This window comes from Astyanax mexicanus, chromosome 24 (assembly GCF_023375975.1).
Source record: "Astyanax mexicanus isolate ESR-SI-001 chromosome 24, AstMex3_surface, whole genome shotgun sequence".
Lineage (NCBI taxonomy): Eukaryota > Metazoa > Chordata > Actinopteri > Characiformes > Acestrorhamphidae > Astyanax > Astyanax mexicanus.
Window position 1 is genome coordinate 23,845,001 of NC_064431.1, and position 20,589 is coordinate 23,865,589.

General features: G+C 38.8%; 1 protein-coding gene across 1 annotated transcript in view; it reads right to left on the reverse strand.

Moving 5' to 3' along the window:
* The window catches only part of ptprga (protein tyrosine phosphatase receptor type Ga), a 445,965-nt gene that overhangs the window by 178,799 nt on the left and 246,577 nt on the right, over positions 1–20,589 (reverse strand). The window contains exon 3 of the mRNA XM_022682776.2: positions 1–89. This exon is cut by the window's left edge and continues 94 nt beyond it. Within this exon, the coding sequence (XP_022538497.1) occupies positions 1–89 (89 nt within the window). The remainder of the gene's footprint in view (positions 90–20,589) is intronic.

The following is a 20,589-nucleotide window of genomic DNA, read 5'->3' on the forward strand; positions in this document are numbered from 1 at the left end:
ATCCTGGTCGGCTATATTGATTGGTGATTGGTTCCTCTCCTGGCATTCCGGATACGCCGTGGCCCATCCCGTCTCCGGACCGTACGCACCTGAACCAGACAGACGGACAAATAGCCAATCAGCATGATCTTAAACACATGCTTACTAGACGATTCACCGCAATGTTAAACAACTGGAGCAAAATTTGGTCAGAACAAAAGAGGTTGCCTTGGTTTAGTTCGTCTGCAATGTGAAAACGTGAAAATCATTTTTTCATTTCAGGAATTCGAGGAATTCGAATTACAGGAATTCGAGGCAGGCTATACTCACACTTTTATCAAACAATAGAAGAAGAAAAACAACTGGTGTTGTGCTAAAATCTGGATCAGCAGTGTGGGTACAACAGGTTATGCCTGGGGTTGCTGTATCCACTGTAACTGTAGAATTGCCCTAATTTATAAAGAGAAAAAGAAGGAAACTGAGGGGAATCTGTTTTTGAATCTCATCCTGCTGCAAGCTGAATGTGTACTGGAATGGAGTCAGATTCTGTCAGGGAGGCAAAATTTGGCACAACACCTGGAGGGGCAACTCTCTGAATTGACATGTGCATCCACAGCATAGCATAAATGCCCTTCTACAAACAAATAGTCAATCAGTGTCAAAAATAGAGAGACTCTGCCTGTGTAGTTGATTACGACAAGATGTAGCAAAGTTCTTTAAGCCGTTCAGTCGCTAAATTGCTGTGTGAAACCAAAACTAACCAGATCAAACGCACAATACACAAAATACAATGTGTAAAACACATCAACATTGGTTTAGACTTTGGTCCAGACTTTTAGATGTGAAAAGATCCATAAATTCCTTCTTTCTGGTTCGAATCCTGTTCATGTAGCTTGCCATCAGCTACCGGAGCTCTGAGAGAGAACAATTAGCCTTGCTCTCTCTCTCTCCTGGTGGGTACATGGCGCTCTCTTTCCCCTCATCACTCTAAAGGATGATGTCGATCAGAACAAGGGCGTCTGTGAGCTGCTGTATCGGAACCGAGTCGCTGCATGTCCTCTGAGCGCGCTGGATACTCAAAAAAAGGAGGTGGGTGACTTCACATGTGTCTAAGGAGGTGTGTGCTAGTATTCCCCCTCCTGGTGTGTTGGGTCATCACTAGTGATAGCGGGGGTCCTAATGAGTGGGTTGGTAAATGGCCGTGAAAATTGGGGAGGAACTGGGGAAAAAAAATTAGAAATAAAAAATTCTAAAATACATAAAATCCTTTTGCCACATATTCTCTTTCTCTCGCTCTTTCTCTCTCTCTCTCTTTTCCTTCCATCAATATTTTTATTCATTGAGTTTTTCTGTCATTATCTCTTTGTCTTCTTGTCACAATTGTAGAAAACGTTCTGTGTTCAAACACCTTGGAAATGCTAAAATGAGTAAAAGGTCAATCAGTCTTCAGATCTCACTTAGAATAAAACCGAACCCGTCAAATTTCCGCATTTCTCCAGCGTCAGTCAAAAGCCAGACGGGTCTTCCAAGTGTTGCTGTCTGTCCGTCCGCCTGTCTGTCTGTCCGTCCGCCCGTCCGTCCTCCCACTCGTCCGCCCGCCTGTCTGCTTCAAAGAGCCGCAGAGGCTTGAAAGGTATCGATTAAGCCGTCACCCTTCGGTTCAAATTTGAGACGTTTCAATCAGTCCGAAAACTGCCTCTGATATCGGCTTTTTATCATTCCAGACAAACGGCCAAAGTTTTGACAGGTCTATAACAGCGACAGGCGCTGGATACAAAGCGAGACGGTGCCGAGCAATACTAAGCCGTGTGATTTAGATCACACTGATATTCCCCATGTATTGGTTTGGCATGCCAGAGATGTGCCTGTCTGAATATTCATACAGTCTTTTCACGCTGATAGTGCTTAACCATAGTGATAGTGATCGCTGGTACAAAAACAAATGTGTAAAAGTTTCTGCTTCACCCTCAATATAGCCCATCAGCCAAGACAATTCTGATGCCTGAAGTTAGCTGTACGAGCCCTAGTGGAAAAAAAGTACTGTTGATTAAAGTACAGGGGTTGGACAATGAAACTGAAACACCTGTCATTTTAGTGTGGGAGGTTTCATCATGGCTAAATTGGACCAGCCTGGTGGCCAATCTTCATTAATTGCACATTGCACCAGTAAGAGCAGAGTGTGAAGGTTCAATTAGCAGAGTAAGAGCACAGTTCTGCTCAAAATATTGCAATGCACACAACATTATGGGTGACATACCAGAGTTCAAAAGAGGACAAATTGTTGGTGCTCGTCTTGCTGGCGCATCTGTGACCAAGACAGCAAGTCTTTGTGATGTATCAAGAGCCACGGTATCCAGGGTAATGTCAGCATACCACCAAGAAGGACCAACCACATCCAACAGGATTAACTGTGGACGCTGTAAGAGGAAGCTGTCTGAAAGGCATGTTCAGGTGCTAACCCGGATTGTATCCAAAAAACCTAAAACCACGGCTGAACAAATCACGGCAGAATTCAATGTGCACCTCAACTCTCCTGTTTCCACCAGAACTGTCCGTCGGGACAATAAATTATTGTGGTCTAAAACCAGGTGTTTCAGTTTCATTGTCCAACCCCTGTATACTAAGCATTCTTATTCTATAGTGCACTAAAGTGTAAAACTGTAGCCACATTATTACATTATTAATATATAAATATATTTAAAGAGTGCTAAAATCAAACAATTTCCTTTGTACTTATTATATTATTATACTTTAATTGTATAAAAATAGTAAAAAAGTCTTACTTAAAATTGTGCTAAGTGTACTTAACTGTATTAAAATGGAACTGTTATTTTAAATATACTTAAGTATCATTTAAACTTTAATACTACGTCATGTATGTAACCCCATATTTTAAATAAATATAAACATTTAAATAAATATGCTTATATGTTGATAATTATGGTTTACAACCAATGAAAACCCAGAAATCAGTGTCTCAGAAAATTGGAATATTATATAAGAACAATTGGTACTTTTGGCAGTGTGGGCAGTGTGCCAAGTTCTGCTGGAACATGAAATCTGCATCTCCATAAAAGTTGTCAGCAGCGGGAAGCATGAAGCGCTTTAAGATTTTCTGGGAAAACAACAACTGCACTGACTTTGATTTAATTTGATAGAACACAGTGGATCAACAGCAGCAGATGACATGTCTCTCCAAACCATCACTGATCATCAGTAAATTTTACATTTCATTTGTAAATCAAGGGAGCAGAGTGTGGAGGAAGAGTGGAGAGACTAATGCTTGTCTTGTTGCTAATGCAATCAAATCCTCACAGGGTAATGCTTCTTAAACATCTTTTAGAAATCCTTCTTTGCTGGACAGTAGAGAAAGTTAGAGACAGTTAGTCAAACAAAAGCAGGATAAACACTTTTTAATGGATAAAAGGATTTTTAATGGCCTTCATTTAGGAAAAACAGTGCCCAGTACTTTTGTCCATTTACTGTATATGAAGTTACCTGCTATTTCTGGCGGCTACTTTGATTAGCTTTGTAGCTTTAGTACAAAAACCAATGATGCAAACTTCTCACAACTCTTCTATCACTCTCCATCTTACACACACACACATACTCAATACACACTTCACACACCGCCTAAGCAAGCAGACAGTAACATAACCTGCCCTCTTCCTTTTGACTCTCTCTCTAAAGTGCGAGTATAATTGAAAGCACTCCTCAGCTTTCGGCTCTTTAAGACGAATTTGTCTGCAGTCGGGCGAGTCCGCCGAGTCCGCAGTGCATCCGGGCCGAGCCCTAATGCCTCCTTCATCCAGTTATGCAGCGCCTCTCCTCTCCCCTCGCCCCGGATCCAGCCCTGGGCGTATCGATCGGACAGGTGCGGGGTTGATCCGGAGAGGCAGCGAGCCGCTGGCCCGGGCAGAGAGGAAGTGTGTAATGAATGCAGCGAGGGGCGAGCGAGAGAGAGGATCATTCACCTCTTTAATGCTCCTTTAACACAGTTAGAGAGTGAAAGTGCAAAAGCAAACCTAATCTGAGCTACAGAAAGAGAGAAGGAGAGAGAGAGGGGCAGAGGGAAAGAGAGAGAGAGAGAGAGAAATTGAGTTAATGGTAGGCACATAAGCCATCAACTGTCCCACGAGAAAGTATGCCTCTCCGTCTCTCTCTCTCTCTCTCTTTTACACTCTATTACTTTTTTCTCTCTTTCTAAAGCTCCAAAAAACAGCATCATGTGAGAGGCATTTTTATGAGGCAAATTTCCTGATTTTAAACTGAGGCTGAAGCTGACCCACAGTTTGAGAGGTTGAGGCTGAAGCTAAGACTGAAGCTGAGCCACAATCTGAGACAGGTTGAGGCTAAAGCTGGGACTGAAATAAGACACAATCTGAGACAGGTGCGGCTGAAGCTGAGCCACAATCTAAGACAGGTCAAGGCTAAAGCTGAGACACAATCTGAGACGGGTTGAGGCTAAAGCTGGGACTGAACTAAGACACAATCTGAGACAGGTGCAGCTAAAGCTCACCCATAATCTGAGCCACAGTCTGAGAAAGTTCAAGGCTAAAGTTAAATAACATTCTGAGACAGGTTGAGGCTAAAGCTGAACCACAATCTGAGACAGGTTGAGGCTAAAGCTGAACCACAATCTGAGACAGGTTGAGGCTAAAGCTATGACTGAAACTGTGCCATAATCTGAGACAGGTTGAGGCTGAAGGTGAGCCCCAATTTTAAAGGGGTTAAGGCTAAAGGTATTACTGAAGCTGAGCCACAATTTGAGACAGGTTGAGGCTGAAGCTGAGACACAATATGAGACAGGTTGAGGCTGAAGCTAAGACTGAAGCTGAGCCACAATCTGAGACTAAGGATAAGGCTAAGACTATAGCTGAGATATTGACTAAAGCTGAGACTATGTAATAAACTGAGGCTGAAGCTGAACTGACACTGAGGCTTAGGCTGACTCTTAAGATGAGATATAGACTAAGGCTGGAACTGAGATATAGATTAAGTTTAAAGCTGAACCTGAAGCAGAGACACAAACACTAAGGCTAAAGCTAAGTAGACTAAAGCTGAAGCGGAGTCTGTGAGACCTTTTGAATTCATTTTAAATCCTTTCCTGTTTTTTTTTTTTTTTTTTTTTACCACCAGAACAACGAAAAAAGCTCAGACAAGTCCCGTCTTGCCCTTATTGGAACGTGTGAAGACCGGAGTGGAAGTGTTCTCTCAGTGGTGGGCTTGGGCTTTGTGTTCTGCTTGGGCAGTGGGGTGTGAATCTCGGGAGATCTGTCACGGTTTAAACGCGGCAAATATTAAATAGTGCAAAAAACAAAAACACCTTGGTGGGGTGCGCTCGGCCCCGGGGGACAATCTGCTTTTCTCTCAATTAGCAGGGTTTTTCTCGGCAGCCCGCCTGCCGCTGACCCCCAAACAGCCTGAAATCAAAGGGAAAAAGAGAGAGAGAGAGAGAAAGAAAGAGAGAAAGAGGGCACTGTGCAATTTGCAACTTCAACAAACGTCTCCGCGTGCCAATCTGTCTACATACGGCGTTTCTACCGAGCGCGCCCAACGGCGCCATTGTTAATCACTGAACACACAGAACACACACCTGAAAGAGAGAGAGAGAGAGAGAGAGAGAGAGAGAGAGAGAGAAGGAAAGAGAGAAACAGAGAGTCTAATTAAGAACCATTAATATGACTACTACTATCATTATCTGTGTCCTTGTTGGTGTCTGTGTTGTTGTTACTGTTAATTCCAGCACCATCTGTTTGTTTTTCTCAGAGATGTCTGCTAACCAATTAAGTTCTTAATTCAGGCCTAATTCAACATTTAGCCCCTTTTTATTCTTGTTGTTTTTAGGTCTGTTTATGACATGTGACATGGTGTTTTCCATTTTATTTATTTGAGATTTAATAGTTGTTTTATTGTGTCTTTAAGACTTGGAAAGTGATCAATCAGTTCTGCAAATATACTGATATATATATATATATATATATATATATATATATATATATATATATATTTATATATATATATATATATATATATATATATATATATATATATATATATATATATATATAATTTAGAACGCAAGTTATACATGTAATATATATATATAATAATAAATGTAATAATGTAATAATAATGTGCAATGAACAAGAATATGAAAAGACTGTTATATCACTGTATATTGTCACTGTCCAATAAAAAAACAAGTACCTCCATTTTTTTATCGATTTCTTTTTTTTACTACATAATGGCCCAACATTTCTTGATGAACGGACCAACAGAAACTCTTCAAAATCACCTGAAATAAACTCTTTTTACATTGACTTCCATTGAAAGTTTACAAGGTTTCTTCTCTCTCCTGTAAAGTTGCTGTTTTGGAGATACTTGTTTTTCATTGGACAGCGACTATAGTAGGAAGTGGAGATTCCTGGGGTCCAAGCACACATTATGCACACATTATTTTCAGAGTATATGAGAACATATGCAGTACAGGCCAAAAGTTTGGACACACCTTCTCTTTTTTATTGAGTTTTCTTTATTTTCGTGACTATTTACATTGTAGATTCTCACTGAAGCATCAAAACTATGAATGAACACATGTGGAGTTTTATGTACTTAACAAAAAAAAAAAAAGACCTGTCCTCCACAGTCACCGGACCTGAACCCAATCCAGATGGTTTGGGGTGAGCTGGAGCACTGAGTGAAGAAGGCAAAGGAGCAACAAGTGCTAAGAAACACCTCTGGGAACTCCTTCCTTCCTTCAAGACTGTTGGAAAACTTTTCATTTCAGGTGACCACCTCTTGAAGCTCATTGAGAGAATGATGCCAAGAGTGTGCAAAGCAGTAATCAGAGCAAAGGGTGGCTATTTTGAAGAAAGTAAAATATAAAACTTTTTTTTATAAAAAAAAAATTATTTCACGTTCAAGTACATAAAACTCCACGTGTGTTCATTCATAGTTTTAATGCCTTCAGTGAGAATCTACAATGTAAATAGTCAAACGCATTTTTTTATCAAATTAATTCATATTTGAGCAGATATTAACTGAGATGGAATGACATTGGTGACAGTCCAAGTGCATAGTCTGTTAGCATTAGCATCATTAGCCTAGCATCTCCTTTTATGTACTAAAGAAGCTCACTTTAGATATCAAACATGTCTCGGCAGGTTGGCCGTATCTGGGGTCCCTTTAAAGTGCATGTGTGTCTGTGATTTTGTGTGTGTGTGTGTGTGAGCGTAGGCAGTGTATTAGCGTGCGCAGAGTACTCAGGGCTCATTTTGGTCCTTTTGGTGCTCGGGGGTCTACAAAAGACCCTTTCTCCGGGTGGCAGCCGAGGCCGCAGTCAGAGTGGAGGCCTAATGGATGGAGCCACAATAAATCCTGCAGCCTTACACACACTTAACACTGGCTTTACTGCCTGGCGATACACACTCCACGCACCTGCTACCACCACACACACACACACACACACACACACACACAAATGTTTGTGGACTACTAATGTACTGTATGCTTACTTGCATCATGTAGTGTATTCAACATTCATTTTCAAGGTTCAATACTGTCTATAAATCACAAATTACAGACTAAACACAAATAAATTAGTGGTGTCAATCGAATAAAACATTTAATCGGGTTCAAAATCAGCTTTAATCGGATTTAATCACACTTGTTCTTCTTAAGACGCAAGTTTTTCTATAGTTTTATAGTGTTTTTTAAATGCAATCATATTTATATTAGTGGTGTCAATTAAATGATAATACTAGTATATACTTGTACGCTTCAGGTGGCATAAAACCAACGTGGGATGCTGGAATAAAGAACGCATGATAAATTGGACAAAGGAAACCTTTTTTTTTTTTTACTTTATTGAAAACATCTCCGTTGAATTAGAACTTGAATTAGAACTGAGTATAAAAGAGCGTTTTCACACCTGCAGTTTTTAGGTTTCTATGGTCTGGATTAGTTGATAAATTTTGTACTTGGAGAGTTTTCTCTTTCTGTTTGGTTTGGTTTCACACAGGCATAAAACTAAACGCAACAAATGCGCACCATTAAACCATGTGAGCACAAAGTGTCCTCTGATTGGTCAGAGCTGTCTGGTGAAGGAGCAAGAAAGTAAGTATAGTAAGAAAATATTCTGTGTTCCAGCTCATATATATATATATATATATATATATATATATATATATGAGCAGTTTGAAGCAGAACACAGAACGCAACAAAAAAATACCACTCTACTTTTAAACAGTGTTTTCAATGGAACATTGTGCAGATGCGAGCAGTCAACGCTGCACTTTGCTCCATGTGTAAACAGCATGGAGCAGCAACGACAACATTTGTTCATAGCAGTATATTGTCTGACTAATATATCAGATTAAACTGCACCTTATCAGCAGTTTATCTCAATTAAAAATATATTTAAAAAAGTATATTTGATAGCTGGGTCAGATCGAGACAAGATCACGTTCTCACCACAAACATGCGTTGGGCGGGGAAGAGTATGGCAGAAGCTGGGGTCAAACTTGGTGGCGTAATTAACTTGAAATATAAAGAAATAATAATGCATTGCTGACTTCAAATAAATTGCGTGCCTTAATGCTTTACCGTTAAAAAAGCCCTCAAATAAACTTTAATAATTTGTGTTACAGGGTGGTGATAAAGTGTTAATTATTAACGATTACTATTAAAAATGATGCAGATTTGAATGTTTTTCATGTAACATGTAACCTCCAAATATAATACTAATAAAGGTCACAGTGAAGCTAATTTGTATTTAACTTCAAGGAATAAGGAAATCAGTTTATTTACAGCAATGATGCATCACATTCCAGATGCCAGTAAATTACCATTAATAGAAAAAATATTTAAGAAGCATTATTAGCGGTGAACGTTTGAGCGCAAGTTCTACTAGGAGGCTCACATTCACGTCACTCATGTCTCAACCAATCACCAGCTTCCACCTAACTTTCTAAGACCTTCCTTTATATACACATATACAATCTGCTTACAGGTATTGATTGTTGATTGTTCTTGATTATATTCATTATATACTGTATTACATTGTTAATACTACAAAGATAAAAAAAAAAATACAATAAAATTGCATGCTTGCCTCTAGAGATTTCCTGGTAGATATATATCAATTATATCAATTTTGAGTGATTATGACATCATAAAAAACATCACGTATGATCGTAATAAAGGTCATAATGACCCTGATTTGTGTTCTGTTAAATAAAATATTATTAAAAGCGCTTTAAAAAAAAGAGAGCATTTAATGTGGAAATGACAGCAATGATAAATCTCTGAAGGCCTAATCACTCACTTATCCTGCACAGCATGAACACCTGTGACCGACACACACACACACACACACACACTTATACACACACACACACACTTAAACACACACACACACCACTTCATGGCCTTCAGTTTCCCAGCAAGTCTGATGGCCTTGAGGAGCTGGATACACTGATCACCTTAACAGCCCATAAGAAACTCCTTGAGCTCCTTGAGAGGGAATGTCACTGAAACCAGCTAAACGTATTTTCCCCAGAATGAATAAATACTCTCCCTCCCTCCTTCTCCCTCTCTCCCTCTCTCTCTCTCTCTCTCTCTCTCTCTCTCTCTCCAGTCACCTTGGTTATGACAGGTGCTACATGGCGTTAGCGGTTTGTTGTCTGAAGAGCAGAGGTGGATGAGGTAAAAATAGCTCGTTTTATGCGGTGTCATTCTGCATTAATTAGAGGTGCTGTGTATAAATGTGTGTGTGTCTAAGAGAGGGAGCGTGTGTGTGTGTGTGTGTGTGTGTGTATAAAGAGCCATGGGTTTGGACCCCTAGTGCAGGCGCTGACAGCACTGGCTGAAGCGCCACACACTGTCAAAGCGCATTTCACAGCTGTCTCCCATTCTCTCACTCAAACACACACACACACACACACACACACACACACACACATTTATATAGATACACGTGTGGACGATCACACATTTTGACATTTTAAAGGAATAAACTGAGGAAAATAAAACTTTTGCTGGCATTTTCAGACAGTGTAAAGTAGTGGTGTGATAGAACATAAAACTCATATTTCATCAGATGCTTTTTTTTTAGATTAGCAAAATAGAATAATAATAAAAAAGCAAATTTCATTCTAGCTTTTAGTTTTGGGCATTTTTAGTTTGATGTATTTTTTAGTTTTAGATTACTTTTAAGTATTGTGTGTTACTGCATTGATTTTTGTTTTATAATTTTTGTTTTATAATAATAATAAAATCAAATGTCATTCTAGCTTTTAGTTTTAGGCATTTTTAGTTTTAGGCATTTTTAGTTTTGTTTATGTTTGTGACTTATTTTTACACAATTTATTTGCATGTTTTAACAATTTGTTTAGTCAGTCTGTCTGTTTTTTGTATGAGTGGCTTTTATTTTGACACATACTCTTAATTTGTTCATCTGCATTAGTGCATTTCATTTTGATGTGTTCTATTTGCTTGTATTAGTAATGTTTATTTGTATTAGTGACTTGTCTGTATTAGTGACTATTATTGTATTAGTGTGTTAGTGACTTTTATTTTGAAAAAGTTGCAGTTGCAAGAGTTGCAGTTGTATAGCTGCCTTAAATCTGCCTGTTTTTTGTATTAATGCTTAAATCAATTTATCCATGTTTAATATTATTGTTGTGTTGTTTTCAGTTACTCTTGCAAAAGACTCTTCATACATTTTGAGTAACCAATTGGTGAAGAGCAGATTGTTTTTTGCATTTAACTAATCTGTAAGCACTTCCCTCTGTTTTATGCCTCCCTCCAACTTTTATGGAGATGCGGATTTCATTTTCCAGCAGAATTTGGCACACTGCCAAAAGTACCAATTGGTTTTATATAATATTCTAATTTTCTAAAACACTGATTTTTTGCTTTTCATAGGCTGTAAGCCATAAATGTAATGCAACATGTCGTACATTTTTAACTGAATTACTAAAGTAACTTTTCAATGATATTCTCATTTTTTGAGATGCACTAGCTTACGTGGCTTTGCAGGAAAGGTCTCCCCACTTTGGAAAAAAACATTTTTTTTTTTTATTAAAAAGAAGAAAATCTTAAAAACTGCTGCTTTAAAAACATTGGTGCAATTATTATTATGGTACACTTGAGACACAGGTGCACCATAAGTGCAATAATCACAACATTTGTCTGTGTTTTGTCTGTATTTCATCACAGCAACCGATGTGAACCAATCACACAACCCAACACACACACACACACACACACACACAGCTTTCACACCTCAGTCACACACCTTCGTCTGACCTCGCCTCATCATCCTCACACCGATACACCCTCTGACACCCCTGAGACTGATGCGCTCTGACCAGATCAGACAGTCAGACGGACGCCTCAGACGCACACACACACACACACACACACACACACCTCTCTCTCTCTGGCTTTGGGTGTTGCCTCCGGGGGCAGCGCACAATGAACGCACAGAACAAACACTAAAGCGCATCGTCAAATCCTCCAGGTAACACTCCAAGCTAATTACGGAATTGTTGCTAAATCACTGCAATCCTCCAGAAATTTTACATAGTAAATAACACCCCCCCCCCCCCCTCCCGAACAGACCCCCATGCCTCCCCTCCCCCCGCAGGAGATCACAGCGCTGTTATTTCAGCTTTGTGATGAGGAGATAAGACTCATTAAGCTGATGTAACATCTCCTCCCAGATAGATTTTGTGCTTTGAGGAAGAAGAAAGGTGCTATTTATCTACTTACGCCACACGTCAGCACTCAGCACCTGCATCTGCGCGTCTGCACGCGAGGCTGTGTGGGTGTGTGGTGGCTTTTCTGTATTTTTTTTTTCACAGTTAATAATGGGGAGAAGGCCTGGCTTTGAGTTAAAAAGACAGGATAACAAACAGAACTGGAGTATAAAAAACAAGGAGAGGGAAAAATGTAGGCCTAATTTTATATAGTGCTTAATTTTTACTGCATGTTTCATTCGTTTAAAAGTGAAAAAGTGAAAAAAATTGTCTTTTTTGTTGTTGTTACTGAGGTTAAAGCAAAAAAAAAAAAATGGATTAGATTTAGGATTGGAAAACGTCTAGTGCAATTTTTAATCTTAATCTGGTAAGCCTTATGTGTGAAAATAGACCAAAAAATAGACGTTCATTGATAGTGTGCTATATAATCAAGTGTGAAAAATACAGTAATAAGAATACCGTTTTTTTTTTTGGTACACAGACAAATCAAAATATGCAGATCAGACAATCAATAATACCGCCCCCCTGGTGATCCCCAACCATCAGCTTCCTCTAAACCCATACAGGGGTTGGACAATAAAACTAAAACACAATAATTTATTGTCCCGACGGACAGTTGGACTGGTGGAAACAGGAGAGTTGAGGTGCACATTGAATTCTGCTGTGATCCGGGTTATCACCCGAACATCCCTTTCAGACAGCTTCCTCTTACAGCGTACACAGTTAATCCTGTTGGATGTGGTTCGTCCAAAGACTTGCTGTCTTGGTCACAGATGCTCCAGCAAGACGTGCACCAACAATTTGTCCTCTTTTGAACTCTGGTATGTCACCCATAATGTTGTGTGCATTGCAATATTTTGAGCAAAACTGTGCTCTTACCCTGCTAATTGAACCTTCACACTCAATTAATGAAGATTGTCCACCAGGCTGCTCCAATTTAGCCATGAAACCTCCCACACTAAAATGACAGGTGTTTCAGTTTCATTGTCCAACCCCTCTACATCACCCAATGACCCTCCTTCCAAGTTTGAGCTGAGGGTGGAGTCAGCTAAAATCAGAGGGCTTAGTGCCCCTTTAAACCCCCTTAAAAAACAAAAACTCAAAATCAACTTCAAACACAACTTCATCTTCACTCTTCAGTCGTAAGCGTTCGCACAACTTCCAACAAAGTTAGCAATAACTGCTACACAGAGCCAAACGAAATAATTATGATTAAATCGTCTCAGCGCTGAAATCCATATATACTAATATCTGCCAACCTTATTTGACCGCCCATATGATTGCATTCCATTTTTTTTATTATTTGCTAGCGTCCTGGGTTTTCTCTTTTCCTGCGATAAATAAAAGATAATGAAAGCCCCCTGAGCCAAAGAAGGGAAGAATCTAATTCTAGCAATACTTCAAAGGGGTTTAACCAAGTTACAGGGGAAAGCAAAAACATAAGCTTTAAAAAAAAAAGAAAAAAAAAAAAGAGGAAGCGGGATGGGTGTGAAAAATCTGCAATAAATATCCAGCCAACCGGCCCCGTCGGCAAAAGCTCATTTATTGAACAACAAAAAGGGCCCACTCTCTCTATCCCGGGGACACGCTTTCCCTCCACCGCCGCCGCCATCAGCAGCTCCGGCTGAGAAAACTATGCATTTCTGCGTGTTGGAAAGATATTGAAAATGATAATAATCTGATGAAATTCATTGGCTCACCGGAGATGGAGCCGGCTGCCGTGTGACGCTGCAGAGCTTAACTTGGGTTTATAAAGACTTTAAAGCAAACTGTTGTTGGGTAATGGACGGCGATATATTATCACAATATTATTAGGAAGGTATTTTTGCTGTATCAATATTTTTGGCAATATGACAAAGCATTCATTAAAAAATACAGCTCTGGGAAAAAATAAGAGAGCACTTAAAAATGATGAGTTTCTTTGATTTTACCAAATTGAAAACCTCTGCAATGCTTGAACTGCTTGAATTTTCGCACCAGGAGTAAAGGCATAAAGTTATCCAAGAGCAGTGCGTAAGACTGGTGGAGGAGAATATGCCAAGATGCATGAAAACTGTGAAGAATTTCAGGAAAAATTACCAATTTAATTTAACAATTAGTTTCCTAATTTCCTAAAAAACAAAAACAGGGTAATTCCACCAAAAATTAAAACTTTATGAATATTAACTTTTTTCTTTTCATTATTTGAGGTCTAAAAGCTCTGCATCTTTTTGTTATTTCAGCCATTTCTCATTTTCTGCAAATAAATGCTCTAAATGACAATATTTCTGTTTGGAATTTGGGAGAAATGTTGCCAGTAGTTTATAGAATAAAACAATAATGTTCAATTTACTCGAACATAAACCTGTACCATGCCCTCCATCTCTGAAAACAATAGAAACAGCTGAACTTTAAAAGGCATTTAAATGTCTAGATGTTTAAATGCAGAGAGTACAGATAGTTAGTGAGTAAATATGTAATCTGTTGTGTTTGGGCACTTTTGGAGACACAGACTAAGTTGAGTGTAACCTGTGTGAGTGAGACATTTACCCATCTCCCATTGCACTTCTGTCCCCAGCACTTTGTGTAGTGCGGTATTGTTACAAATTAACGATTAATCGTCAGATACATAATATATTATATTTCCTGAATTGTAACTATTTTTAGTTAAAACACACATATTACACTGTCACAACACATGGATGGCATGTAATCCATTTTTTTTATAGATTAAATTAAGTAAAGTTTACTAAAAGAAAGGATTGATTCAGTAAAAATAAATTAAGTAAAGTTTACTAAAAAAAGAAAGGATTGACTGAAGTTCAGTTCTCTTATTTACCTTACTTATGTAACATTTAAATCTTGAAACCGAGTTGAAGTTACTTAAATTGATCTGAAATTAAATTTACTTAAAAAAAGCAAATGCAGAAAGTTGCGAAACTTTTTTTAGGTAAATTTTACTCATCATTTTTTTCAGTGCAGAGAGTCCAAGTCTGTAGCTGAATGCTAATTTATTAAAGCGGCCAGGTCACTTTCGTTAACAATAATTCATTGTTATACATCATAGAAGAGGTTATCCAGTAATGGTTGTTTGGTTTGTTCATTAAAAGATGTAAACTATAAAATATAGGCACAGCTGCTTAAGCTTGGTCCTAATCTGCATGTAATAAACCATCCAATAATACTACTTAACTCAGACTCGTCTGCAGCCTCAGCTCTGTAGCTCTGTGGTTCTGTAGCACCTTGCCCTCGGCCAGGCAGTCCAGACGAGGCGAGCGGAGACGTTGCGAGACGCTGATTTGCGCTGAGGGCTATTAATTGAGCGCCAAGCAGCGTTCATTATCTGATTACGGCTGAGCCCCGCCCCCCTCTCTGTCCCGCCTCTGACAGCTAAAATTAACTCCGGCCCCGGCAAATGGAGCGTTATCTATTTCCGAACGGCAAATTAGTGCGGATCAGACATAGCCAGTGGTCTCGTCGGGTCAGAACTGACATGTCTGACTGCACGCGTGAAATTGAAGCTGTGGAGAGAAGAGCGCTTCATTCCCGCTAAGTGTATTTGTGGAGCCGGGGTGTATTTTGGGTCGGTCCTAATCGTGGAGTTAATTGCTTTTTTTCCCCCTCCCTCTCTCTCCTCTTGTCACCATGGTCTTCAGGGGGGAACGGGACCATGTAATGCATTCCCCTTCAAAACTGTCCGTCTGCGCATCTGGCCCACTTGGAGCTTAACGCCAGCACTGCTTGTTGGTTAATTAATTAAGGTGAATTAAAAGCATACAGTCATTAAAGTGTGCATTTTTTTAGGGCTTTTTGAAGCTAAAACAATTGCATTGTTGTTGTTGTTATGTTGATTAGAGCTTAGATCAAGCCCAAAAAATCCAGCCTGTTGTATGTTCTGCCTGAACCCGACCTGAGCCGGCCCATAAACTGTCATTATGAGTAAGTAGAGCTTTAAAAAAATTGCTTAAAAAAAAAAAAATCGGACTGTTTGAATGAACAAAATCTGTTTATAATGATATTATTTAACATTGCAACACTGAAGAAGCATAGACCTATTATTTAAGGAAAATAATTCTAACTTCTATTAGAACTTGCAACTTTTTTTAAACACAGTTTGATTTGTTGACTTATTGACTTTGCTATATTGTGATTATCACGCCATAAATTTTCTGTAGTCAGGACTTACCCTGCGTTCACACTGGTAGGCAACAATTCGCTTGTGTTGCCCAATCTTTGTCTCTTGTGTGTGTGTCGTGCTATCGCGAGTTTGCAAGCTAGCGAGCTAACTATTGAGCTGTCTCCTTCTTTCTTCCAAGCTTATTTTTTTGTCAGATTATTTGTGCAAAAATGCATCATATGAAACAAAAACAAAAACAAAAAAAAAAAACAGAAACAGCTATTTTATTATGAGTCTATCTGCTATGTTCAAATTCCTGAAGTACGGTAAGAATCAAAAGTTCACAGAACAGAAGGTGAGGACCTTGGACCCACGTGTTTGTGATTGGTTGGAAGAATTTGTTTGGCATAAAGTTCGTTTGCATAATGTTAGGAAAATCTCAACTTTGTCACTTGTCGCACTGTTGTTGTGCCACTTGTCGCACAATCGTGGCTACAAATCGCGTCCTGCTAACAAATATATGTTCATATATATATATATATATATATATATATACATATATGTATATATATATATATATATATACATATATGTATATATGTATATATATATATATATATATATATATACATATATGTATATATATATATATATATATATATACATATATATATATATATTTTTTTTTTTGCATCGACTAAAATGCTAAAATATACTATGATTTTTTTTTTTTTTAAGAACCAGTACAGGTTTCCTTGTATTTGAAGAACACTTCAACCAGGCAAAGAACAAGCATTTAAGCACTAAAGACTCCACTTCCCAGGATGCACCTGCGTCTAACCTTCTGGACATGCCTGATCATATAATGCTTCAGCATTCTAACTCACCTTCCTTCTAATTATTTTCATCTGATCCTCCTAGTATAAATTGCCCCCTGTTTCTGTTCGTTATTGTTGCCCAGTGAAATATATTTACTTATTTGTTTCCTTCATTGTTGCCTTTTGATTATCGATCCTTTTTGTATTTTTGACCACTCTTTTTGCCTAGCCCTTTGTTGTTTTGTTAAATTTTTCGTTGCTTACCTATTTTGTATTTTTGACTATCCTTCAGTACAGTATATCATTGCTATCCCCATTTTTGTCGATTTCTAGTTTACTACATAATTTGAACAGACAAAGTGTCCCTTACACTGTGCCAAAATTTCTTAATGAACGGACCAATAGAAACTCTTCAAAATGACCTGTAATAAACTCTTCTTACATTGACTTCCATTAAAAGTTTAGAAGGTTTTTTCTCTCTCCTGTAAAGTTGCTGTTTGGGAGATAAGTGTTTTTCATTGGACAGCGACGATATGGACCAAAGTATTGGGACAACCTACTGATTAATTGTTGCTTCCATTAAAAACAGAGTTTATCCTGATTTTGTTGGAGTAACTGTCTCTACTGCTCTTTACTACACTGTATTGCCAAAAGTATCCACTCATCTGCATTTCGTGTGGTTTGTTGATATAAGGCAGGGGTCGGCGACTAAGTTGCCAGGTTAATATTTTACAAGCCATTACATGGCGAGCCAAAAAAATAAAATAATAAATCTGTTTTGGAAACTGAAGTGTAATGGGATGGAGTGCTACAGACTAGTAGCTCTCCAGCCCAGAGGGTTGTTGAACCCAATTGCAGAACAGTTGATTTCAGAGCATAAATAAATAACACACCGCTCCTCATGTGGGATCAAACTTGCGTCGTCAAGGTCATGGTCCAATACACTACCGCTGCCCTGGCTAGTGAATTGGGACACGTCCGGAAAAAAAATATATGTATAACACCTTTATAAGGAGATAAGGAGCCCAAGAATGGAAAAACTAATGAAAGAACGGCAAAACGAGAGACAGGGGAGGGATGTAAACAAAAGCTCCCCGGAGAAGCATTTTTATTCATTTATTTATTTTTCATTATCGTTTATTATAGTTCAAACACAATTCCAATGCTCGTTAGCTCAATGCAGAGTCCCAAGTGGTCCAGTGGTCTAAAGCACTGACACTATGATCAGGAAAACCCCTGGTTCGAATCCCGATCATGCAGCTTTCCATGAGCTGCCAGAGCCCCAAAAGAGCACAAGAGAGCCTTGCTCTCTCTGGGTGTGTACAGTAGATGGCGCTCTCTCTTCTCACATCACTCCTAGGGTGATGTCGATCAGCACAAGGCATCTGTGAGTATTGGAACCGAGTCGCTGCTCTTTGGGTGGGAATAGGTGGGATAAGTGGCCTAGCTAATTTTAAAGAAAAATGGAAAAATTGATAATAAAATAGAGGAGATTTATATCCCTCTTGCTAGTCCATGTCTGGCATTATGTATGATGTTAACGGTCTTTGTCTCTCTGCTATCAGAGGCACACTGTTGCTGCGGCTCCTGCCCTAACTCTAAACCCATACATCACCAAGTGCCCCTCCCAAATTTGAGCTAAGAGTCAGCAAAAAAAAAAAGAGCAGAGTGTCCAATTTTATTGGCAGTGTATCTTTCTTGTCTAGTCTAGTGACATCTGTATGCTAGCAATGGGTGCACATTACATACAGTACAGTATCTGAAGTAGCATTCATTCGTAAGATTGTCCACAAAACTTTGGACACTATACAGTGTATATTGAATGCATTGAACTGGACTTGGTTGTCCTCCAATTTTTTCACCAATAAAAGGGAAATATATGACTAGAACGCAGGCAGACTAGTTAAGCGGCAGTGATGCATTTTTTATTACTCTGAAGGTCTCGTGCTTCTGCTGATAAGGGCTCAGGTTTTATTTTTCTTTGCCGTTCACTGTGGACCAAAACAAACCTGCTCCCTGCTGATATGTGCTTTTCAGAATGATGCAGCAGAATGGAGCTATGGACATAAGGAGATGTGGATGAAATATAGCAGTACTGTGGATGTATGTGTTATTGCTATGTACTGTACAATTTTATACAGTACGTCCTGCAATAGATTCAAAATACAGTGGTGAATCATTGAGTTATGTGACATGGTTCAATTCTATTAATTGCTATTAATATTTCACCATCCCTTACTGTACAATCTCTAGGACACTCAATAATCAATACTCAATAATCGTAGGACACCATTAAGAACCTCTACAACTCCTCTACATATACAAAGCCTCTAACATGTTGCATTACACGTGTTACGCTAGTTATATAGTACTGTATTGTAGTTATATAATGGTCCGATTTTTGGAATTTAGGAATGGATTAGAGCAAGACACCTTTAGGAACCTCTACAGCTCTATAATGGTGAGATTTCTGCCATGTTGAATTACATATGTGTTACACATATATTTTACATAGCAATATTTAATGTGCTACCTCAGGGGATGACTTGGGAATGCCCAAACCTTTATATGTTTTGAGGTGTTATCTTGTAATGAGGTTGACTGAACATCTATATACACACACAAAAGCCATTAAGAAGTGCGTCCCAATACTTCTGTATATATATATATATAGCTCCTGAAAAAAATAGAGACCACTTAATGATGATGTTTTTCCTTGATTTTACCAAATTGAAAACCTCTGGAATATAATAAAGAGGAAGATGGATGATCACAAGCCATCAAACCAAACTGAACTGCTTGAATTTTTGCACCAGGAGTGTAGAGCATAAAGTTAACCAAAAGCAGTGTGTAAGACTGGTGGAGGAGATCATGCCAAAATGCATAAAAACTGATTCAAAAACAGGGTTATTCCACCAAATATTGATTTCTGAACTCTTAAAACTTTATGAACATGAACTTTTTTTTTTTTGTTGCATTATTTGAGGTCTGAAAGCTTTGCATCTTCTTTTTTTTGTTATTTCAGACATTTCTAATTTTCTGCCAATAAATGCTTTAAATGACAATGTTTTTTGTTTGTAATTTTGGGAGAAATGTTGTCTGTAGTTTATAGAATAAAGCCACAATGTTTATTTTACTCAAACATAAACCTATAAATAACAAAACTGAAGTGGTCCTTTAATTTTTTCCAGAGCTGTATAGATATATATGCTTACTGGGCTAGTTCTTTAGACACTCGATGCACAGAGGTTCCAGTAAAAACTCTAAAAAGTGCAAAATGCGCTGAATTATAATAACATAGTCATACATTTTAAACAAATTTTAAGTAAAAATCTTACGTAAAAGTCTTGTACCATCGCTCTCGTTTTTCGTCCCTTCTGATTGGTCAGGAAGTGAACATCTAAGAAAGAGAGGGAGCTCTACTCGCTGCAAGTTTTATAGTTTTATGCTCCCTGCTTTAAATCATTCATCAGATTGGATTCTGGCATATTTCCATACGGCCTAGCAGCCAGTGATCCTTCATTACTCATTCAAAGCACTCGTGAGCGGGGAGTTTGACAGCCATCAGCTTGAAGAAATTAGGCTGTGTTTTTCTTTTTTGTTCCCCCCTTTCGCTTTCGAAGCGTCCTCGGTGTAATTCTCTCAGGGCCGCACAAAGGACTTTTCCTGGCTGTGTTTGAGTACAGTACGGCTTTAGTGCTGCAAGAGCGCCGCGAGAGTCCCAGGCCCGGTCCGGCCGTAATGCCTCTAAGCCCTTTTTTTGCGAGGGCTGGGAAATCGTGTAGCAGTTAATGATCTTGCTTTGTGTGGAGCGCGGCTATAATTAACACGGTGACTCCGAGCCCACCTGTGCAGGTCAGCCGTCGCCCGCCTCGCCGACCGATTCGCCTGCCGCCGAAGGTCTGGGATAATTAAAGGATTGGCTTGCTCT